This window comes from Momordica charantia (assembly GCF_013281855.1).
Source record: "Momordica charantia cultivar OHB3-1 chromosome 4 unlocalized genomic scaffold, Mcharantia_2.0 BLBB01000004.1, whole genome shotgun sequence".
Taxonomy (NCBI): Eukaryota; Viridiplantae; Streptophyta; class Magnoliopsida; order Cucurbitales; family Cucurbitaceae; genus Momordica; species Momordica charantia.
Genome location: NW_028275162.1, coordinates 908530 through 933518, shown reverse-complemented (window position 1 = coordinate 933518; position 24989 = coordinate 908530). Strand labels below are relative to the sequence as shown.

Below are 24989 nucleotides of genomic sequence, written 5' to 3'. Positions count from 1 at the left end.
TATTTCAGTTGTGGATATCCCAAATGCATTCATCGTCTTGATACACTGTTCTAAATAACTTTCCTAATTCTTCGGTAATATCGCTAAAAATGTTCTGTTCAAGAGATTAGGATCGTTACAGACTTCGTTAAAACAAGTTTAAAAGTTCACAATCCACCCTAGATTTTTTTAATTTCCAATTTAGTCCCTACTTCGTAACGATTTAGTTATTCCACGTTTTTTAAAGTAACAGTTTAGTCCTAAACTTTAATTTGTAACAATTTAGTCCTTTCAATTTTAAACCCTGTTGTAAAAACTTTTATTAAAATTAAGTGTCAAATTTTATCATATAACAATTTAATATTCCTAATTCATAAATATATTTTGTCCCTCTTTAGTTTATCAATTTATACATAATGATTAGATCGTTACCAATTTTAAATTATAAGTATTAAATTGTTACATACTAAAATTTAAGGACTAAATTGTTACCAGTTTGAAAGTACAAGAATTAAGTCGTTACAAACTAAAATTCAGGAACTAAATTGTTGGGGTTTTTTTTTAATATTGTTGTAAATGAAACTTATTTTAAAAATATAGTTGTTTAATTAAAAATATGTTATATTTTGAAATTTATTTTAAAAATATTGTACTTTTAAAAAACAAAAGATTGCGAGAGACGACCATTTAGACGTGGCGCCACGTAATTTTTTTAAAAAATTTGAACGTGGTCGACGACCATGTGGGTTGGTTCATTTTTGGAAAAAATAAAAATAAAATTTGTTATATTATATATTATTTAGCAGTTTTAATGTAAAAAACTTCTTAGTGATGTAGTGGGTATACTGTTACCCTAATATCACTTCCATTCTAAGTTTGAAAAGATATTAGGGTAGTAATACACCCACTACACCACTAAATACTATATAATATAAAAAATTATATTTTTTTTTCTAGAAATGAACCGACCGGATGGTTGTCTCTTTAGACGACCATGTTCTAAAAAATTTACATGGCGCCTTGTCTAAATAGTCCGTCTCTTGAAGAGACTACCAACCTTCTGTTTTTTAAAACTACAATATTTGTAAAAAAAAGTTTCAAAACCTATAATATTTTTAATTAAACAACTATATTTTTAAAATAAGTTTCATTTACAACAATATTAAAAAAAAACCCTAAATTGTTACTTTAACGAAATTACATTGACTAAGAATGTTTTTTGGAATTGCTTGTAAATAATATTTCCAGCTTTTCCTTTTTTTTTTTTGGTCCAACTCCACCTAAGTAATGTTCATATTGTGAAGCACCATTTTCTGTCGGTGCCAAATACACTTCACCTGAAAATTATGTTGAAAGAGTTACCAAAAAAGGTTATTCAAACAAAGATTCAATTTATAGCAAATAAGAATCTTATTGTTCATCTCTCCTTGATTCTGCCAAAATGCAGATGTACTTACACAGATGGACGTTCTTTCCTATCTAGTAAATCAGAATAACATTATTCGTGTGACATCTCTTCCTGTTGAAGCTTCATCGCCTTATTTATGGAGTCTAAAGCTCCAAAAAATGGAAAATGAAAAGGGGTTGGAGGACGGAGAAAGAAATAAAAACAAAGAATCAAATAAAGATGTCGAGGAAAGAGCTCTCCGAAGCTGATCATGACTCGGAAGTATCAAGATTCATGAAGTTTTATTTCAAAATCAATTGACAATAAGAGAAGTCTCACTTATATTATAAACAATTATTAGGTTAAACACGCCCTCTCACGATCAATGAGCTTATTTAAAAAATGAGATCTGGTTGTGGAAACTTACAATCACACAAATTTCTCTCCGACCCCAATTACACATAGCTCCCTCAAAGCAGATACCGCTTGTCCTTTTATAGTACTTGAGCACACTCCCTCATACTTTTATGAGTACTTTCCAATGTGGGACAAACTTCAATCTTAATATTTCGTCAAAACCTAATGAATTATCTCATAATCAATTAACAATGAAAGAAGTAGTCTCCGTATATTATAAACTTTTATGAGTTTCCTCGAGAGAAAACAAATTGATATTGGAGGGGGAAGCAAAAGAAATGGCAATAGAAGAGGGTACAGGAATGGTGTAGCAGCTGAATTATGGAATATGATTTGTTTCCTCGGAGGGAAACTTATCTGAAAGACAGCTAGGATGGTGGGGAAAAGACCCATTAGCCATTAGGCCATGTCTGGAATTAAACTCCATTGTTAGGGTTTTGTAGGCTAGGTTCAGTGCAGGGTTAGGTGGCGTGGGCCTGCAACAGCCCATGCTAAAATTGACCATTGATATGGTTTAAGGGCCCCTCACCCTCCACCATCTTGACTTTTGAGGTCCCTTTCTTATCATTTCTTTTTTCCTTTTTTCTTTCTTCTTTTGCAGGTTCAGCTCATTTATTGGAAGCGTTTTAAGTTGTGTACAATTATGGAGCGAGAGCCCCATACTTCTGTAAGGTATGCCTGACAACTAAAGAATCTGTACATTTTCTTTTCTTTTAGCCCCACTTTCTAGGATCCAAAATCCGTGACAACTTTGAACATAGAGTGATTAAGAGAGCTGTAATTGTTTCTTCATGGTTGGAATCAAATTTTTATTATCTATCTCTCAATGTGTTGGTAATCAACAGTTATTTACACCCAAAAAGGAAAGGAAAAGGAGGAGAAAGAGAAGATTGACTGCACTGTTGCAGGGATTGTCAAAAATATTGTGTAGAAATTAAGAGTGCCACTGCAAAAAAAAACTCTCCTATCTTCAGCTTCAATGGTCCAAAAAATCTGAGCTGAGTTAAAAGCCCATAATTTAATTTTTATACCAGCAGATTTTTATTTATACACAGCTCAGTTATCCTTGCAATTTCTTGAATAACTAGGCTGCATCTGAAAGAAATCAAATGAGGCTCCTGACCTTCTAGTGGCGCTTGGAGACTCTGAAAGTAGAGGCTCGTAAACTGTGTTTCTGTTTTTGGGCTGAGTTATTGAGAGCGGGGAAACTTCTTTCTCAATGGGCCGAGGCTGAGGCTCGATGTTTTTGAGCGACATGATCGGCCCACCCAATCGTTCAGCCTGCTGAAGAGTGTTGATTTTGCTTGGTCTGTATGTATATCTGAAGTACTTGATAGCCAGAAGTGGGCCCATTCCCACGCCTATTATCAACTGTGAACATATAACAGGAGATTAATAAGGAAGGAGAGGGCCAGATTTTGATTCTGAAGTCCTGAAAAGGAACATTGGCCAGTGAGTAGACTTACAAATATGGTTATCCAATATGATGGTTGTCTACATAATCGAAACATTATAGTATACATCCCAGATGAAGGAATGCCACTGAAGATCCAATTGATGACATAGAAAGCAGCTAAATTCCCCCATATGGCAATATGTTGCAGCATCGTAAATGAACTGCAAGAATCAATAAAATCTCAGATGGTTCGGGAAGAAGGCATGAGATTTCGGCTCGATGATCTTTGGACTTGGTCGATGATATAATACGAGACTCGCGAGAAACAAAATGAGCGACAAGAGGGGAGCTTACTTGGTCTCTAAAGTCACTACAAAAGCTTGTAACCAGATGCACCCAGAGAGTGCCACCATTGAAACCTCCACCATTTCGCTCTTTTCATTAGCATAGGCATGTATGCTAATTACAAACACGACAACAGCCTGAAAAATATCAGCCCATAAGGGAGATGAGACATTTTAAAAAAAGATAAAAATAAAACATGACTTCTTGTTGAAGGAAACATTTCAGTCATTGTTACTAAGCAATTATATTTTTATCAATTGAAACCATGATTAAAACGTCAGAACTTCTCTTTTACATGGTTTTTCGACCTTCCTTCAAATTGGTTAAACACGGAAAAAAAAAGAAGGATATTCCATCTTTGAAGGATCATCCAAAACGGATTGAAATGATCATCTTCGAACTGAAATTTTAAATTACTTCACGAAAACAAATCAGTGTTCGGATATAGTCACTTACATGAAATAGAGATCGACCAAACCATCCAGCAAATGTGCTGGGATTTAAAAGCCTGTTTCACATGACAATAGGTGTGATTAATAACCATTAAAATACGGTAAATGTAGCATTACAGAACCCAAATAACTTAAGGAACATATCCGACATAAAAAATGTTTTAAGAAACAAGAAAGATTTTGAAATCCTAACCTCCCAGCTTGGCAGTAAAATAAAATCTGGGGATGTTGCATCACTGTTTCTTCACTGAGATCTTTGTCAAGGACGCTAACCAAAACAGGAATGCTGGTGTAGAAAACATTGTAAGCCATCAAGCTAACAGAATTAAAGAGACTGGTCCCAGATACACCTGAAATGAAAGAGAAACTGAACATATTCGAAAGTCAGTGCTTCTTGTACATGGTTGTCAAGAAAATTAAGAAATCACATCCATATTTGTTATTTTCAAGTGTCACAATCAATTTAGAAACACTTACGAGATTTGGATAAAACATATCAATAAAGATTTATAGAATGAATATTGTGACAAAAATGCTGTACGGTTATATGAGTATCGTCCATGAACTAGAATCAATCTCTTCAGAAACCTGAACTCTGCACACCAAAAGAAGCCAACGAACCTTGGGTGTCAGCTAAGAAGACAAATCAATTCATGATATTTTAATACGATTTGATATCATCGCAATGCATCCCATTGAATTTACAAGCAAAATATTTGTCATCTCTGTAGGATTGAATCCTGAGTTATTGTGAATAAACAGATGAAACGGTGAGTTCATTCCAGCAGAAATGAGGGTATTGAATTACATACCTAAAGCAAAGGATTAATAACTACAAGTACATGAAATTCAAGTCAGGTTATTAAATCAAAAGCTTACGAGATGATGTGATGATGGCATTTTACTTGCTGCAGAAGTAGATTTTAAAACATGGGAAAGGCAAAAAGAGCTAACAACAAATACCCTTCGGGGGTTTGCAAATTTTGCAAATAATAAGAAATGAATAATACAAACAAAAAATTAAGACGATCATTTAGACAGTATAGTGGATAAAAAGATTATATTTCACAAATGTTGCAAAGCTAGTTATCATGGAACTTTATCTAAGTCTACCGGACAAATCTTCGATAAAAATCAAACTCTCATGAAGTATTATACTTTAAGTACTGTATTTTCTGACATAAGAGAGTAATTCTTACTATACATGGCAAAAGTAACCATTAAGGAATCAATAATCCATCTTGATGCCACAGTTATCAGTCCCTTACATAGCAAGGCAGCATTTGGTTAAAAGAGAGATATTTTCAGAAGAAATTAATTCTAATACAAATATATAAAATATGCAAGCCAAAATGTGATGTAGTTTCTCAGAACAATTAATCTAAATATGTCGTCATTAACTCCTCAATCACTAAAAGGTGCACCGTATAGCTTAATTCTATTTTTCCTAAATATTTCCGGACAACACATTAAGGTATCAAAAAGAGAGGTTGAGATCATTAGGGGTTCCAAAATCTCTTTCATATAAGATGTAACAAGAAGTATACATCATTCAAACAAGGGCATAAAAAAATTGTAGAACATGATTGACATTAGAACTAGCAGTCAACTGCACTGTCAAACAAGATTTCAACATTGGAGTTTCTCAAAGAAAATAAATCATCTTCAAATGTAGAGTGAATAACAGTAATACATACTTCCAATACTATAATCAGCTGCCCTAGCTGCCTGCAGTCCTTCTCTTCCACTAATGCCAACACCAATGTCAGCTTGTTGTATCATCCTCACATCATTCCCACCATCGCCAATTGCCAGTGTTCTATAGTCACAGGATTTTAAGAGTTCCACAAGCTGCAAAATGCCAATTATGTGATGCTCAACGACCCACAGGACAAAATAAAACGATGGACCACCAGATAAATAAAAGAAATAGAAATTAGAGGACCACCTGAGCCTTCTGTGATGGCGTCACACGACAACATATTGCAGTTCTTGATAATATTGCCAACTCAGTGAAAGCCCTTCGATAATTCTTTAGAGCAATTTCAAGAGCCCAGCCATCAACGACAAAAGCAACATCCTGTTGAGAAAAGAAGCCGACAAGGAGAAATGAAAGGTGTTCTTGCATTACCAATGGGCCTTTAAAAAGAAGTCAACATCAAATGATTGGACATGCGCAGAAATTTTACCTTGGGTTCTGAAGTTGTTGTCTTCATAGTTAGAACAACTCTCTCCAAACTTCTGCAAACTTCATCCTCCGTTTTTCCATCAATTAACAGTAATTGTCCTTTGGGCTCTGTGACATAGTAAATGCAAAGGAGAAAGAAGATGAATAGGAATTGCATGCAAAATTATGGAAGGAAAAATAATGATAATAATACTGAGGGATGAGGCAAAAAACTAAAAAATGCATCTTCTTCGAAAGAGAGTCAATGCTACAATATAAATTTGACACATATATGGCTACCTGGTGAAATAAAGTTGCATAGAAGAGCTATCTGAATGGCAGTATTCTGCTTGTCTCCTGTCAGCATCCAAAAATTTATTCCTGCTCTTCTCAATGTTTCAATTGTTTCTGGGACTCCATCCTGAAAGGTATTATATGATAAAGAGTAGACATTTCAGTTTCTGATCTCCACAATGATGTTTTGCCATAAGCATGTGCATGTTGTTATCATTTTTCAATACTATTTTTCCTACAACAGTTCAGAAATTGGATAACTGCAACTTACCTGTAGCCTATCTTCTATAGCAGTAACTCCAAGGATTTCCAAATTGCGCTCTAACCTTTGGCAAACTTCAGCTAGCCTCCACTACAACATAGGAAGTAGATAAGCCACATAAAAATACAACATCCAGAAAAAGATGTCCATACGGAAAAAGAATAGCATAATATGGGTGTACCAATTACCTCCCTGTCAACCAATAAGCTATTAGCCTCCTTAAACATAAAAGCCCATTCTCGATACTCATCTTCCTCTAGTTCACGCCAAGCCATACATAATGTGCGGAGCCCCAGTTGTGCATATTGATCCACGGCTTCAATAAATGTTCTTGTTTGCTGGCCTGAAGTAAAATTTAAGTAATAATCACATCAACGTAACTTGTGAAACGGAAGTAATAGAATTCTCCAATTTGACATCATTAAATATCAAGAGGTATCAATCTCTAATCAGGAGGCAGATTTTTTTTAGCCAAAAGTAAATGGTGCAACAATTTCACGTTTTTTCTATTAAGTGTTCTAATCAAATACAGTTCAACGACATTTCTCAATGTAATTGTTAAAAAACTGTGCATACAGGAAATTAATGTAAAATTGCCAACTCATCTCCTTAAGTCTCGCCTGAGGGGAAAAAAGTGCTAGGGAGGTAAAGGAAAAAGAAGATTTTTGGATAATAGTACCAACAGTTACTAAACAAGGAACTTCAAAATAGAAACACATGAATAAAATAATTTTCTCATGCAATCTTCAAAATGCAAATAAATTTTAAGGTTACCAGCATAAGCATAAGGAAGTATAGCTTCATCAGCTCCTTTAGACAGGAGGACAATCTTTCCATTCTGACAATCTTTAACAACTACAGACATTCTTTTTCGTTCAGAAGTAAACTCCAGAGTATCCAGGAGCTCATACCTAAGTAGCAATCCGTTAAATTGAACTTCTGCAATCACAATGAAACAAGGGCATTATTCCAGCAGTTCATCTATCTGAACCAGTTTGCCTTCAGAAAGATGACTCTCACCAAGAATATTAGCATTCTTATTGACAAATACCATATGCAAATAAGCAGCCGCATTCACAAGAGCATCCTCATCCTGTGACTGTGCCTTGTACAAGATATTTCCACATTTACTGAAAAAGAACAGAGAGATTAGAAGCGTTTATTTCAAACCTGAAATCTGCACATGCAACGGCATATATATAAACTGACTTGACCAAGAAATTTTAGGTGAATTTTAAGAACCAACCCACTTCCACTTAAAAGACTTTGACCATAAAATCACCTTCTTGTAGGCACCACTGTATTACATATTGCCATAATTGTGAGGAATCGTATAACATCTGGAGAGCTGCTTGCAACAGCATTGAGCAACTTTGTATCTGCACGCAATGGAAAAAATTAACAGTTCAGATCAATGAACGCTTATAATCTATTAAGTGAAAAATAAATTATATATAGGTCATAGAAAACAATGCAATGAGAAGGATGCTTTTGACAACAATCAGTAAGCCAAACCTTTCAAGGCATCTCCACTTTCATTTCCATAAAAAATACCACTAATACAGCATCTTCTGAAGATCATCTTATTTTCAGTGAGGGTACCAGTTTTATCTGTCAAGATGTATTCAACTTGTCCCAGATCCTCACTTATTGCTGTACTGCCACATGTAAAATACACCTCTAAGAAAGTATGTAAGATATCTGACATTTAAATGTCCTTACACAGAACCCACAATAGTTTTTCGCATTCTTGTCCCAACTTCCTTATAACTTACTTCGTGGCATGGGAAGGAATGGCAGTCTCACGGTCAATCATCTCATAGTCCCAATCAATAAATTTTGCATATAAGCTCTTTACAAGATCCAGAGACACCTGACAAATGTAAATATTTTAGTCAACAACAATATTACAGCCAACTTTTCCCAACTTTTTTCCACTGCTTTAAGAAGATAAAGATTAACCAAATAATTAAAGCAAATATGCAGTAATATGATGTACGTGAATTCCTATAAACTTTATCATTTAAATAACCAACTTTGACTTGGATGAATCATATGACCATCAACCTGAGCAATTATTCAATGGTGAAATTGCAGCTATTTAACTATTGTTTTGTGCCAATAAGCTGCAAACACGGGTAGGGGAATATTGTCTATCAGTAAGCACAGCATACCTTAATTGAAATGGGTATCATGATGGAACAAAGAAGCTCAAACCGAAGAGGGATGACCAGTAGCTCATACCACGGACCTTCATCTGGATGTTGCACATACCATAGCTACAAAGTACCAAAAGATCAGCTTACAATTGACAGAAATACTAAAGAATATATATAATTAATACTACGGCTTCACTCAGATGGGAGAGAGAGAGATTATAAACTCAGTAGCAACATACAACAGACAGCTCCATGTTAATTCAAAGTCAAAAATCAAGATGTCACACAAAAGCTTTGGAAACAAACAGATTGTAGCAAACCTTTCTGGCTTCAGAATCCTTCCACACATTACCAGCAATACCTAGAACAACAACCACTACAATTTGAAAAACAAATATAGCACCAGTTAACTTGTCAATCATTGCATCCATAGCTGTAAGTTTTGGTTCTGGGACACCCCTGCTCATTCCAAGCTTGGTTTCATTGCCTGAAAAAATCAAACATAGAAAGTAAACTACAAGAAAATTGGATATTGCCATATGTAAAAATTTTGGCTCATACATCTATGCAATTCTGCAAAAGATTTGTCCATTACTACGTCTCAAATCCACCCAAAAAAGAAGGGAAAAACACTAGCAAATAATCAATTCCAACAGAAGTTTGAAGATACCAAACAAAGCTGAACTACCTTTTAAGCAAGTCTTATCATTATGTAAATTATAATCCCGGCATTATAAACATCTAGTTTCTTCCTAACATATTTGTATAGATAAGGTATCAACTGCAAAGTTGCTGCTTGTTATCCTTCTCTAACCTTTTTATCAATCATCATGAAGGAAACAAAAATTATTCAATGAATAGTAGTCTATATAAAACTTGGAATCTCTCATGCAAAGAAACTTGCCTGTGTAGACGGCTACTCCACAGACCCACTCTGTGTTCCGCAAGTAACATGACTGAAGAATTGTGTTTTTTATTGTCAAAGGGCACACGTCATTGTCAATAAAAGGAGGAAATAACCGAACATTTGCATCAAATCTTCTAATATCCCTATCTGGTCTTGGACACTCTATAACACCCTGCCAATGAAGGTGAAAAACAAATTATTGTCATTTTCACGCTGGAGATGCCTACAAATCTACCATCTGCTTCCACCAAATTAAAACCCTATTACAGATCATAAACATTGATAATTGGATAGAACCCAAACCTTGATCTTGTTTAGTAGATCAAAATCTATTCCCATGCAAGCTGAGGGTATGACCCTTGTCTTCAAGTCAGTTTCCCCATCCAGGGCAGATGTCTACAACATGTCAAATTTTTATTTATTTACTTTTATAAGAAACAAGCCACATGTAAAATAATCATTTCTGAAGAAGTTAAAAATGGCTATCAACTACTATTGTTATTGTTAAACTTGTCATATCAATCAATAGTTTTTCATTTCTGCTAATACATTTAAAAAATAGAAATAATGACCTTGTCTTTTGATAACGTGGATTTGACATTCCATTTTTTTTCATTTAATAAGACAAAAGACAAAAAATAGAAATAAAGGAAGTATTGAAATGGCTCTTGGATCCTATATCATATGAGACAAGTGATTAGAAACTTAAACTAATTCAGCAAACACATGCTGACCTCTATATAGCAAATTCCTTGAGGATCGGAGGTACCAATCAAAACAAGATCACAAGGCACTTCATCGTTCTCCCTGAGCCATACTAAATTACCAACATGAATATCTTGTGCTTGAATCTGCAAGTAAAAGCCAAGAAGTCAAGGAAAAAAATACAGCAAAGCTAACCAGAGGAACAGAAGAAACAGATTATCAATCTAGTTGACAATTAAGAAATTACATTAACCTGAAAAACTATGAGTAGAATTCTAACTCTGTTATATAACAATTTGCTATATCATTAGCTTCATAAATGATCCAACTACTGATTAACATGATATGAAAATATATTTGAAGATTTTTTGAGAAATCAGTTGCTGTTACTAAACAACCTACTAGAAGAAATGCAGCAAATTAATATGCTCCCTTTTTCAAATATGAAAATAAAATCACACTCTTATCAAAATATTGAGAGAGGTTCCTACAATTTTTCTGGTACCCTGCCTCACAACCCAAACTTCTTTCTCATTTGCTTTCTTGTCTGACAAATATCTATTGTAATCATCCCATGCCTCTTTTGTTGCAGACACTGCAAAAATGAAGATAAGAGGACCCCATGTACTTGCGGGGTTTACTGGAGTTATGAGCGGCCATAACTGTAGGCAAGCAATCAACAAAAAGTATTGATTCATGAAGCGGCTGAAAGAAAACAAAATAGAAATTTGTTAGGAAAGAGGAATGCATGTAGAATTCTAACGCATCTACTCTAAGTATTATAAATAATACAAATGTGTAAAAGAGAACAAATGAAGTAACTTTTTTTTATTTTTTGAGGAGGAACAAATGAAGTAACTTCATAATGAATCAATAGTGAAATTCTAGAAGATTAAGGAAAACTTCATGAAGAGGAAAGATAGAGCCAGTCTGAAAGAAAATGAAATATCCATGGTCTCTCTCTAGCAATTGCGTAGGGTAATTCTTGAGATCATGTGTCACATCAGTTTCGGAATATAATTCTACAGGAACTACAGAAATTCTGATAAGATCTAATAAGGACTACTATGATGGGAAATCACCTGAACTGTTCCCATAAATTTTTGGGGAGAAAGTTCAATAATGTGTATTTTCGATTTGAAATGCGGTTATCACGGTAAAGATCATTTGATGATTCATCATCGTTGATGTAAACATAACGCTTCATCATTTATCTTGAAGCTTTCAATCAAGTTCAATTATTGTTACAAGTCCAATGCGGCCCTTATCTATTTCGATAAGCTCTGCTGCAGTAATTTATGAATTTGGCATCCTGCGAGAGAGGGGGAGTAAAATTTTCAATTTCAAATACTGTTGTAATTCCTAAAATGCAAATATGAAACGAATAACCAAGCATTTCTATTGCACTTTGCTCCCTGTGTAATCATGGATGTCTAGACTAGCATACACACACGGCAACATGTCTCTCTCACATATACATGCACCAAATCTACATATATTTGAAAATTGAATTTAAAATTGTTGAAATAAAATTTAAAACAAAAAAGGAATGAGAGAAAAAGAGGGAGACCTACGGCGATGCTTCCAATCAAACTTGATATGGCTTTATCTATATACCAAACAAGTTCACGGATGAGTTTAACTAGTATTCTAATCGAAAATAAGTACTAATCTTTTTCAATTGAGATGAAAACAGCTTATAGTTGAGCTGAATAAACATTGCCTCCATCTAATGGCAAGTCAAGCTCTCTAGACCATTAACGTTGTTCTCTCTCATCTAGCAGAAATTAATCAATATCATTACAATAGCCTACAAGAATAACAGACAGAGGCTGATAAAAGGTACAATGCAGAGCGCCACTACCAATTACCTAATAACAAAGCTTCCTGAACATCAAAAAATACGAACCCAAGAATAGTATCCTTAACTATGGATGTATTACGCTATAGACAATGCCAATATACGAATCGAACATCGGAGACGCATTGAAATTAAGATAACTCAGCAACCCCCAGGAAAAAAATGAAATTCGATCCAAATTTGAGAATAATTTAAAGGAAACAAAAGCGAATCGTCTCGGTTACAGATTCAAAGAAAAAGCATCAATATCGTACCTCAATCGCCATGTGTTGTTCACTCAATTCTTACACATCCTGTTCTTCTAGTCGCCGCGTTGATTACTCATTTCTCTTACCAGCCTGAGATTGAAGAACGTCCATGGAAGATCATACATAAACATTGACATATACTCTTTTCGGTTTCGGTAAATGTATCTTACCAGAGAAACGGTGTGAGCGGATCACGCACCGTTGGATTGTCTTGCCACTCCGTGATTAAACAATTCAACGGTAGAGATCAGAGGAACACTGTAATTCGGTGTATCATTGCAGTCGATTTTTCCTTTCTTTCCTGTTTTCCCTTCCAAGTTCGCGCTGTGTTTTCAAGCTTTTTATTTTATTTTATTTTATTTTATTTTATTGATGACTCTGATCGCACTGATCTAATTTCTAAATATGCCATTTAAAAACATTAAATTAAATTGTGGAAATTACCAGAATTACACAAATTTTGCCCTCATATGGACCAATATGCCCCTCTCTCTCTCCCATCCTGACCGAATTTGGAATGATATACTTCCCATTTCGGGAAATCCGACCTATGCTTTTATTTTCTCTTTTCATGCTAAATTACAAAATTAAAAAAATTAAAAATAATACTCCTCAATTTTGTCGTTTTGTTATAATAATCTCTCTTATTTCAAAAATTTCAATGATGATGTTTAGTAAACATAATTTGATCAAATTTTTGTTTATACTGTTTAGTGAAAAGTTGACCTAGCATAATTTAAAACGATATGATACTTAACGTAGTATTATAGGTCCTAATTTGATCAAATTTTTGTTTATACTGTTTAATGAAAAGTTGACTTAACATAATTTAAAACGATATGATAATTAACGTAGTATTATAGGTCCTAATTTTGTCCAAAGGCTTTTTCTACATTGTCAGTAGAGTTGGCTCCTCTATTATCTATCAAATTTTGCCATAATTTATTCTTCCAGATCTTCTTTCTGTTTATATTCAGACAAACTTCTACTTTAATTACTACATTGTTCCAAATTTTAATACGTAAGCTTTTTCTTTAAAATATTAACAGAGGAAAGTTTTGAAATAAATAGAAATATCCTTTAAAAAAAAGGCAAGGTTTATGGGTATCATTTATTTTTATTTATTTGAATTTTCCCTTCTACAATATTTTTTCTTATTAAAATATAATATAATAACTATTGTTAATTACTTTCCCAGAATATTAAAATTTTGAGGGAAAAAATGAATAAACCATAGAATACTAAAATCTAGGAGGGGCCATGGAATGTCCAAGATCAGTAGGAACATTTCAGGATGGTCCATAAAATAGGACGACAAGTCCATGATGGTCTGAGACCATTATATTTTATAATAATGTTCTCTTCACTTTTTATTTTATAGAGTAACTCTAATCACATCACATTAAACAAAATAAAATAAAAAGGTTAATTGCATTAATAACATGATGCAAACTTAATAAAATTTAATGTTTATAAGAAGTATATCACTTATTAAAAAAAAAAAGTATATCATTATTCACTTAGTGCATAAATATGGTTCAACAGTAATTAGTATCTATCATGATTTTTTCTTTGAGGTTAGAAGTTTGAACCCACATCAGAAAAAAAAAACTAATGTATTTTCAATTTGTTGTATTAAAAAAATAATAGTAAATATATAACTTAAAAGATGATTTTATAGATAAATGAGAAGAAAAAATGAAAAGATGGTTCATGTAAAATGTAGAAGTTTTTTTTTTTTTTTTAAGTAATGTAAAATGTTTAAGTTACTGGTAGTTTGGTAAGAAAAATGTCATTTTAGCTCAAATTTTAATTGCAGTTTTAATTTTAATTTGTTATCGTACCGTTGTAGTTTGAGTTAGTTTTAATTTTAATTTTGTTTGTCATTTTTACCCAATTTTATGACATGTTTGAGGACAGCAGAAGAACTTCACAAAGTTAAGGTAATTTGTTAACTCGATAATATCTTTAATTCACTATCAGAATCATTTGCACTTCTTAGCTTCAGCTTGTTGGCAAATCTGTAGGCAGTCGATTTCAACCTCCAATTTGAATAAACCTAGCTCAATCATAAAAATAAAAACAATAATACATGCTCTGTATTTTCTTCTCTTTTTTATTTTAATGGAACCCAGAAAAACAGCAACAAACATTAATAACAACTTCCCAAAAAATCGTGCTTCAACACCCTCGAGATCTCCGACAATAATACATGCTCTTAATATCTACTATTTATTGATATTATTATGATAAATGTTTTAACTAATTAAATTATGTTATAAAATAGAACATATATATATATATATATATATTTTATACCCTCAGAAAATAGAACATAACATTGATATTTGTTATTAGATTTGTTTGGATACCCAATTTAGAGGGACAAAAACGATTAAAAAAATGTAAATAAAGGGCATTTTTTAAAATGTAAGTTCTAGGGTATATACGGAAAAAGTCCACAAAAAAGCCCAAATAAGTCATCCGAATCCAACTAAAAGCCCATCACTTCTGGACAAAGGAAATTGGCCATGTTCAGAAGCTGAGGCCGGCCCAACTTTTTACATTCACGGGCTTTGGTATCAGTTTCAGAAATTCACCTGAATTTTAAACGTGATCTATTTTAATTCAAACATAAATAATAAGATAAATTTGTAAATTAAAATTCTTTTTATAATGTTAAAATGTAGGATCTAAGTTAATTAAATAATAATAATAATAATAAATTTAGAATATAAGTCATTCTTGTAAAAAGTTTTAAGCCATTGATAATAAATTAAATAATCACTTACATTAAAACTAACACAAACATAACTAATAATTATAGCACATAAACAGATTTGAATCACCTTTTCTATCCCTACATATTGTAAAAAAAAAATTAATAACATATTTCAGTATCTAACCTACAACCAGTGTAATGTTGTATTATAAATACAATTATAATCTTAAATTAATGGTTGAGGCAAAATTAAGTGAGTAAATCTGTACTTAAAATAAAAGTGGGTCAATTTGAAGCACTGTTTTCCTACAAGTTAATAACTAATTTAACTGTCATAAATACTTCAGGAGAAAAAAAAAATTATTGATTCAATTACAGATAAAAAATTATTATTTGGTGATAGGATTTTGGCGAAAAAAATTACAAACCTTTCCATTATTTATGACATTTACTAACTAACATGAAATATCATAATATTTTTCAAACCTTTACTAATCATTTATGAAAAAAAAAAAAAAAATATATATATATATATATATATTAATATTGTTACGAAAATAGTAATAATACTATATATCTTAACTAATCAAATTATTCAATATTTATTGGTCTTTTTTTAAGCGTAAGAATATGAAACATAACATTGATATTTGGTTAAAGAATGTATCTCTAACTAAAAAATCGTGCATTCAAACTTGTACCCCACGAAACAAAAGAAAAAAAATACATTGATATTTGGTGTTAGATTTGTTTTGATAGCAAATTTAGAGCGGCTCAAAAATTAATTTTAAACAAGTTTCTTGTAGTATCTTTGCAAAATTATAGTTATTTATAGATTTATCTTTTGAAAATTGTAAATAAATATATAAAGAAAAGTTCTAAAAGGATCCATCCATAGTAATATTTCTAGGACTCCAAGGAATTTTATAGTTCTTTTAAGATAGTATTGCATTTACACGAGAAATATATAGAATATAAGGAATTATTTGTTCACGCTTCTAGGATAATTTGTCTTATCTTGAAAAGTCTCAATTTCGTACCTTTCAAATAAAAGTTTTTTAACTCAAGAGTCTATTTCCTTGTGCTAATTTATTCTACATGGACTATATGAAGGCAGGTAAATAATAATCATCATGACACTACATAAACTATATGAAAGGCATGTAAACAATAATCATAGACATCAATTGATATGTACAGGTATGTATATATTTCCCATCCAAAACTAAAGATATAAGCCTTATAAATAAGCAAACAACAACGATTAGATCTATCTAATTAAATACAATTAATAAGATTGAAACAAGTCAAAACGAATATAGTTTAGCGGTAATTGACATATATCTCAAACCAAAAAGGTGTAAATTCGATCATCATCCTCCCATGTTGTATTAAAAAGGAAAACATTGAAACAAGATATTTGAATATTGGGAGGGAGAAAGGAAAGGAGGAAGAGAGGTGGAAAGAGAGAGAAGGTAAAGGAGAGGGGGAGGGAGGGAGAAACCAAGAGGGAATAATATATCATCCACTGGTCACCAGTAGTAGGCCCAACCACCAAATCGATTGGTTTGGTCGATTTCGATCGGTTGGCTCGATTTTTCAGATCCCCTTACTCACCCCTACTTGTCTCTATTTAATATATGGATAAGTAGTCTAACATTTGAGCTCTTATCATGCTTATGACATTTTGTGTGTCGTCTCTTTATTTGTTATATTTTTTAGGATTTATGATTCGATTTGATCATCTCAATTTATTGAAGTTAAACGAAATCTAAAATATAACTACAAATTAAGGTGGTTTGTAATTTTTTAAACCTTTGTATAATTGATTGATAGTTTCAAGGTAGATGAAATGGATTAATCCCTCAAATTCATATCAAACTTTTATATCAACATTTTAGTTGATGTGATTTTTTGTTATTGCTATACCAAGTTATGAAAAATGGATGGGGTGTTTGTATGCCATTTCCAACCTCGTGACGTAGAAAAGTGAAATTTTGTGTGAAAACTCTTTTTTCATACACCAAATTAAAAAGATAAAAAAAAAGATATAAATGACGTAGAAAAGTGACCTCCCAATTAGAATTAGGTACCTTAACCACTTGAGCTACGTTGGGTTTGATAATATAACTTAAATGTTAAAATATATGAGATTAAACAAATATTTAATCAAAATTTAATAAATAGTTGCATTCATACTGAAAAGATAAGAAAGGAGGCGCAAGTACAAGTTCCGGGAATAGATTAGATAGATGACCTGGGACACGTGTCAACGATTCTGTGTGAATTTATTTATTTATTTTTGTTGTGGGTCCGGCACAATAATCCAAGTGAATAAATTGATACGGCCGCCGTGGCGGCGGAGTTTTTGGCCTTCTCACCATCTGATCTCAACTTCTCACACGGCTTCTCTCTACGCCGTTACCGTACGTAGCCGGTCCTCCTCTGCGTCGCCTCACCCGTCTTTATAATCGTGTTGTGATTTAACGACTTTTGATATTTTTTGTGTCACTTTTGAAAAGAGAGAACATAAAAAATAAATATATAAAAGAGTATTTGTATGCTATTTTAAAATATAAATATAAATATATATATTTATTTATTTATATGAATATATCTTCGTTATTTGAAATATAATATTATAGTATTATTGTTGGGTGATAATTCAAATTTTCGACTCAAACAAGTTTGTTGATGTCTTAACTCTTAAATATTGTTAAACTCGAGTCAATAATTTATAGGTGCTAGCTACTTCATAAAAATTCCCCATAGTTTCCCATAAGAGGGAAATGGATTTCCGGGAAAAGGGGCATTAAAACTTGAGAGTGACACGATGACAAAGTTGGTAGATGTAAGGAATTGATCGCTCAAAAACCTCATTTAACCCTTGATCCATCCACAAGTAACCATAGTTACAAATATATATTTTTTTTCCTAAAATAAACTTAGGGTTGTGGATGTGATCATTTTTGGTAGGGACATGAACGTAATTTCGTACGGGAGAAGAATTTCGAAGAAGAAAACAAAAAGAGAGAGAAAGGAAAAAGAAAGTAGGGGTTGGATGTTGATGATGATGATGGCAATAAAGTCCATATTTTCATCATGCATGCATCCCGATGCATTTACGTGTTTCCAAGAAAAGAAAGAAAAAAAAAACAGAGAGAGAATGAAATCATCTCCACAGATTCCGCCGACGCAGATATCACCGGCCCCACCACCTGAAACCGCCACCTCACGGTCACAAAATTCAATAGGCGGTTCCCTTTGCCGTCTCAATCTCCCCACGCTGGGCCCCACCACCTCCTGCCCCCTCCCCCGCCTCCACCCACAATTTCTCGTCACTTGCTTCGAACCCACACAACACTATCCCTCTCGCTCTCCAATGTTTTTAAAATTTTTAAAATATATAATTATTTAATTTGGACGGCAGAAGTTAAATTAAAAAAAGAAAAGAAAAGAAGTACACGTGCCGTCCACCCCGATCGTGACATATAGCACCGCCAACACGGAATTCCTTGGCCGGACAAAAATTAAAAAACCACCATCCTTGTCGGCGCCGGGCTGCACCAGCACCAGATTCCCGCCACCGGACGTACACGTGGCAGTTCCAAGATGAAGACTTTTCACCGTTTCCGTTCGCTGTTAAAAAGGCTGTCCGGTCGTGGAGGATTAAATTAAACAGGGAATTTTATGAACAATTTTTTGAGTAAAAAGGAACATTTGATTAGTCCCAGCTTTAGAATTGAAGGTTACAGGCTTTCAAAATATTACAACACCTAGGAGATTTCATTGGATTACAACATCTCTCAGCTGCCACAAAAGAAAAAAGAAAAAAAAAAACAGAACCTATTTCTTTCTTTTTTTTTTTTTTTTTTTGGGTCTCTCTTTACAGAAGAAGCAACGAATCATCTCGAAGCTCAAAACGTTAATTTCTTTTTTTACGTTCTAAAGGTCTAACTAAAGAGAAATCAAAATTATAAAAATTTTCTAATTAACAATAAAAGAAAAGGAAGCGAAGAAATCAAGCGTCCACTGGCGGAGCGAGATTAAGATCGAGATTCAGGATTTCCTTCGCCGGACGACAGTCCACCACCGACGATGAGTCTGAATCGCTCTGGTGGATCCCGCCGGCGAACCTCGCAGTCAAATCCACCGTCGCCGGATCGAATCGTAAGGGGTAGCCGTGAGCCACAAACTCCGGTCTACCGAAGGCGTCCATGAATAAAACTGGCCGGGCATTTGCGGCAGCGGCGGAGGCGGAGGCATTGCAACCGACCATTACTTGAGGCTGAAACTGCGGCTGAATAAACGGAAACGTCCGTCCGGCGTTGAGAGCACCGCCATAGCCGCGGAAGATCTCCGACGACGGCGACTTTTCTTGGCTGGAGGAGGAGGAGGACTCGACGGTGCTGCTGGCGCTGGGGCTGTGGTTGATCTTGTGAGGAGAAACTTCGATTAGTTCTTCGGGGAGAGGGAAATTGGTCTTGGCCTTGGCGCCGCGGAACTGGCGGGCGGCGGTGTCGTAGGCACGCGCCGCCTCCTCCGCCGTGTCGAAGGTTCCGAGCCAGACACGCGTCTTTTTGCCGGGATCTCGGATTTCGGCGGCGTATCTTCCCCATGGCCTCTTCCTGACGCCTCTGAAATGAAGCTCTCTGCCATTGTTGGAGGTGGCCGTGAGTTTCTTGGCGGTGGATTTCTCCCTGGCGACCATGGCTGATGGTAGAATTTTTCAGATCGAGATTCGAGAGTGATTGGAGGCGGAGGATCTGTGGGTTGTTTTGTTTGCACCGAATTGGGGATAATTTTTGGTGCGGTGGAACGCTATTTTATAGCACCGCGAACCAGACGGATGGTGGGCCCATCCTTGGATCACATTTTCTTTTTCTTTTTTCATTTTTTTAAACGAGCACCGTAAATTAATTAAATAAGAGAATTCTATAAAAAGGTAAAAGCAAAGTCATTTTATTTTATTTTTTCTATTTTATTTTAATTGTTGTGTTTCACAGCTCTGCTATAACGTTTAAGTTTTATTATAGCACCGTTTAACCCAAAAGGATATATATCATAATCAAATCATGGAAATGTTATTCATTTAATTTATTTACTATAAATTTTCTGAAATTTGGATGGTATAAAATAATACATGAAAATGGTAAAATATTAAATTTATTTTCTATTGTTTTTTTTTTCAACTTATCATAGCAAACTTGTTTTTTAGAAGTTTCCTAAAAAAAATTTTCAATCTTCGTAGTTCAGTGAAAAATATCGGCAATTCAAAATTTAAAAAAATATCATATTAGGGATTTTGATTTTTGTCGTTTCAATCTTTTTGTTTGAAAAATATTTTGTGTTTTCAAATTAATTAAATAAGAGAATTCCATTAAATGGCAATTCAAACCAGCAAATTCATTTTATTTTATTTTTTCTATGTTTTTTAATTGTTAATTTTCACAGCTATAACAGTTGAAATTTTATTTTAAAATTCAATTATGTAGTACTTTTAAAATAAAATTGATGATTATGTATATATACAGTATACTTTATAAATGATGATTATACATCATAGATTTACAAAATAATACATGAAAATGGTAAAATACAAAAAATAAAATAAAATTTAACTTATCATATCAAAAATGTTTTTTAGAAGTACCCGATAAATAAAAATTTATCTCAATTTGTGTAGCCTAGTGAAAAATATCATACTAAAAGCAATTCAAAATTTTAATAAAAAGTATATTAATATATAAATTTGTTCCAAATTTTGGCAGATTCGAGATTTTATGCTGAAAGGAACGAGCTAATTTATATATAATTTTGGATTTATGGTATAAAGTATTCATATTAATTTTGTTTTTAAAACATTTTGTGTTTTGAAATCATATAAATAGTTTTAATACGATTCATTTGAACAAAAACAAAGTCCGACGAGATACTAACCAGGTCAAGCGGTAGAAATAAAAAATATACAATTTGAATTTAGTTCCGATTTATTATTTCTTGAAATTTTTAACTTGATTATGGTTTTAATTAAAATTTAAAATCATCCGAGTTATTAATAAATCAAATATGCGACCTGTGCTATTTAAGTGATGATTTTTTTTTCACTTTGTCCTATTGAAGGGATGGTAATATTGTACTCTTTTAGTAAAATATAAGGTGAAAATCAAACTCACAACCTCTTGGTTAGAGATAAAATAAAATATTGTATAAAAAATTGAGGCCAAATTGAAAAAAAAAAAACTTTAACTATTGAAGCAAAATTAAAATTTCAGAATTACAAAGCTAAATTATAATCAACCATGAATTAAGGAAGACTTATTATGAGGAGAAAAGAAAACATAGTGAAATAAGTGTAACTAAGTAAAGAAGTTTTAATCTATTATTATTATTAAGGTTAAGTATTATTTTGTATTTAGATTTGTTGTTCATTTATTTATTTATTTTTTTGTTTGAGATGTCCTTTACTTTGAAAATTTAGATTGTGGTATTTATACTATCAGCTTTTGTCAATTTGGATCACTATATTGAAACATTTACTTTGGTATCTATACGTTTGAAAAACGGTAGTTTTTGTCCCTTTATTTTATTTTATTTTTATCTTAGTTGTATGTATCACAATTTCAATCCAACATGATATTAAATTTAATAAATTTCGTTAAATAGAGTTATAGTTTTGTATCAAAGGATTTAGTTGCTTATAAAATTAGTGTTAAAATTTTGTAACAGATACTAAAAAAAATATTGATAAAATTGTAACTATATTAAAGGCATGGAGATCCAAATAAACAACCATTAAAAAAAATAATTTATCAAAAATTAAGTTAAACTTTTTTTTATGATTACTATATGCAAAAATTAACTTAAATAAAGAAAAAGAAAAAGAAAAAAAAGTAGTGGGGTCAACGAGAGATTTGACCGAGGGGAAAGGGCGCCGCCCAGGGCACGAGAAAAGGACGAGGAAACAACATATAATGGGGATAATGTTGTCCTAAATCTAATAACAATGACAACGTGGCACGCGGAAATTTCAAGGCTCACTGCTTCCAGTTTCTATGTTTTGTTTTTGTTTTCCTTTTCCCTGCCGCCTGCCGGCTTATCGCCTAACGAGCCGTTATTACATTTACGCCTTTTTCTTTGGCCCCACCCCCTTCACGCTCTCCTCTCAGACCGTGCCTTCCACCCCTCCCAAATCTAATTTTTTGTTTTATATTTTATTTTATTTTTCATTGTTTTATTTTCTTGATTTTTTATTTGTGATCCACTGTGAATTATCTACATTTTGTACATGGATAGTTAGAGACTAATTTTAATCTAACCCCTATGATTTGAGAGACTGGGTTTTTAATCTTTTTAATCAAACTTCATAAAATTTCCTTAATTATCATGGTTAAATGTATCATATTTTAAAAATTATTAACAAGAATACTTGTGTGCTCAACATTCATCTTCTTGATCACCACTGAAATTTTAACAGGTGTTCGTTTAAAAAAGTAACAGAAAAATGTATCATTTTATGCATTACTTTCTTCTATTTGTCAAAAATTTAATGACGGTCTATAAAATGTGAATACTGATCAATTATTAATTTGGTCGTTGTTACTATTACCTTATATCTATTTACTTAATGGTTGTCTCATACAATCTAGTGGAGGGCCTAGACATATATATTAAACCCACATGACTGAATGTTTAAATGGATAATGGTTAAAAAAAATAGTGGTATCGAAAATATCAATACCAAAATAAAGAAAATTCAGTATTAATTTGTTCTTTCGTACTTTCAATATATTTATTTTGATTCCTATATTTTTATTATTGTTTATTTTAGTCTTCAAAATGTCTATTTTGATTTATTTATTTTTAAAAAGTGATTATTTTTGTCATTGTTTACAAAAATATTAATATGCACATTAGAAAACATTAATACAAGTTTATGACTATTTCAATAAATTTAGTTGATGAAGTATTCATGCTAAAATTACGATCAAAAATTTTTTTTATTAAAATAATGGATAAAAATAAAAAACCAAAATGTATATAAACGAAAATTAATAAAAGTTAAAACCATGGGAACTACACGGACTTAAAAAAAGTATTTCAAACTAAATTAGAAAAATAATGGAAAAACGATGAAATTTGAAGACAAAAATTGAGTTTAAATAGTTGGATCTTTTTTTTTTTTTTGAAAAATTTAATACACCTACCTAAATCATTTATGATTATACAAGAAATAAACAATTTACAAATAAAAGAAAGAGAAAAGAAAAGAAAAAAAACAAATAAGGAACGTGGTTCCTACGCGCGATGAATGGATATTGGGTTTAAAGCAGTGGTTCGGCTGCCGATTTTGTACAACTGTCACCACACTCTGCATTCTTTTCTCTCTCTCTCTCTGTGAAATGCCGGTTAGACCGACAGTTCGTAAACAGTATCAAATCCCACCATTAAGCCACCGCCACGTGTCCTCTTTCTCCTCTTTACGCGTCTTTAAGATCGAGCCGTGTCGTACGCGCCCACATTTATTTGTTTCGGTGCAATCACCTAAGTACGTCTGTGTTTCGAATCCATTATATTTCTTTTTTCCTTTTTTTCTTTTTCTTTTAAAATAAATAAATAAATAAATTGATTAATTAAAATTCTTCTGTCCTTCTTCTTCGTTTGTTCCCTTTCTCACGCTATTCTTTTTTCTCTAGTCGCGTCAACGTGTGAGATATCGTGTACTCACCCGCTGCTTCTGATTTGCGATGCTGACGCCTTCTTCTTTCTTAACTGCCCCATTCTCGCTCCATTTCACAACATTTGCCGCTTTCATATTTTTATATATATATATATATATATATATATATATAATAATTAAATTCATATATCAATTTTTTATTCCAAAATCTTTTAGTGTTATTGTAGACTACGTCTATTCATTTATATATTGCCTACTTTAGATTAAATATTTTTTGGATTTAAGTATTGAATAAAAGCAATAGGATGCTGATAATATAATTTGAAATTGAGGTACCTAGTAACCGGTATTTAAATACATATTAATTTAATTTTGAGTTAATTTTTACTATTCAATTTCTTTTGAGGTGTAACCAATAGTTGGATTTATTCTACCATAAGCATAATTCGACGAATTAAGATATCTATATTCGATTAGAAAATCATGAATTTGAATCTTCTACCATGATATGGTGTACTAAATAAAAAATAGTTGGATTTATAATCAGTACGTAGAAAGTTTTATCAAAACTATGGTTTAAATTTCTATAAATCACATGTTCACATATCAAAATATATATATTAGAGAAAGAACAATGCTGCCCATGTATATTCTATTTGAGAAAATAACACATCACTCTTTTCCCTTCCTATATTCTATTTTGAAAACATAACAAATCACTCTTTTCTCTTCCTCTCTACATTTCTCTATCTGCTGCTCCCCAATCACTAGGATAGTATTGCCAAATTCAAACTCCTCAACTTTATTGAATGCAAATTATCCAAAATCTTGCTAAATTATCTGGTTGTACATGGACGTGTTTTTACACAAATACAGCATAAAATAAAGATTTATTTTTAAATATATTAGGAAAAGCTAAAATTTTACAAAAATACTACAATTCAAATGAAACTTACAGTTAGATATAATAATAAAACATTCAAAAAAAAAGTCATGTTAAATTGTTTC

General features: G+C 32.5%; 2 protein-coding genes across 3 annotated transcripts; both read right to left on the bottom strand.

Annotated features, from left to right (window-relative positions):
• Positions 1–2564: 2564 nt before the first annotated feature.
• On the bottom strand, positions 2565–12889 carry ALA2 (aminophospholipid ATPase 2). 2 transcript variants are annotated; one of them, XM_022292234.2, is made up of 26 exons: positions 12750–12889; positions 12586–12669; positions 11553–11782; positions 10962–11175; positions 10500–10616; positions 10069–10161; positions 9763–9937; positions 9179–9345; positions 8874–8978; positions 8475–8572; positions 8215–8357; positions 7982–8078; positions 7720–7829; positions 7474–7638; positions 6888–7042; positions 6709–6789; positions 6444–6564; positions 6166–6272; positions 5925–6056; positions 5674–5827; positions 4454–4571; positions 4170–4343; positions 3981–4032; positions 3534–3661; positions 3250–3400; positions 2565–3154 (listed from the first exon to the last, which is right to left on the bottom strand). In XM_022292234.2, the coding sequence occupies exons 3-26, from the start codon at positions 11678–11680 to the stop codon at positions 2840–2842; spliced, it is 3300 nt and encodes a 1099-aa protein (XP_022147926.1). In that variant the 5' UTR covers positions 11681–11782; positions 12586–12669; positions 12750–12889; the 3' UTR covers positions 2565–2839. The 2 variants fall into 2 exon arrangements, with proteins under 2 accessions (XP_022147926.1, XP_022147927.1); XM_022292235.2 differs by lacking the exon at positions 12750–12889 and having other exon boundaries at positions 12586–12730.
• Positions 12890–19066: 6177 nt separating this feature from the next.
• LOC148211615 (ethylene-responsive transcription factor 9-like) lies at positions 19067–20119 on the bottom strand. The gene has a single exon (XM_088123480.1). The coding sequence runs from the start codon at positions 20010–20012 to the stop codon at positions 19323–19325; it is 690 nt and encodes a 229-aa protein (XP_087979606.1). The 5' UTR covers positions 20013–20119; the 3' UTR covers positions 19067–19322.
• Between the last annotated feature and the right edge of the window lie 4870 nt (positions 20120–24989).

Bases quoted from the DNA above. Each gene is read 5' to 3' on its own strand.
- ALA2 (XM_022292234.2), bottom strand. From the start codon at position 11,680: ATGATGAAGCGTTATGTTTACATCAACGATGATGAATCATCAAATGAT. The intron at 6,565-6,708 runs GTAAGTTGCAGT...AATACCTTTCAG, and splicing joins CTATAGAAGATAGGCTACAG to GATGGAGTCCCAGAAACAAT. The intron at 4,344-4,453 runs GTAAGTGTTTCT...GAATATGTTCAG, and splicing joins ATATGTTTTATCCAAATCTC to TTTCTCTTTCATTTCAGGTG.
- LOC148211615 (XM_088123480.1), bottom strand. From the start codon at position 20,012: ATGGTCGCCAGGGAGAAATCCACCGCCAAGAAACTCACGGCCACCTCC.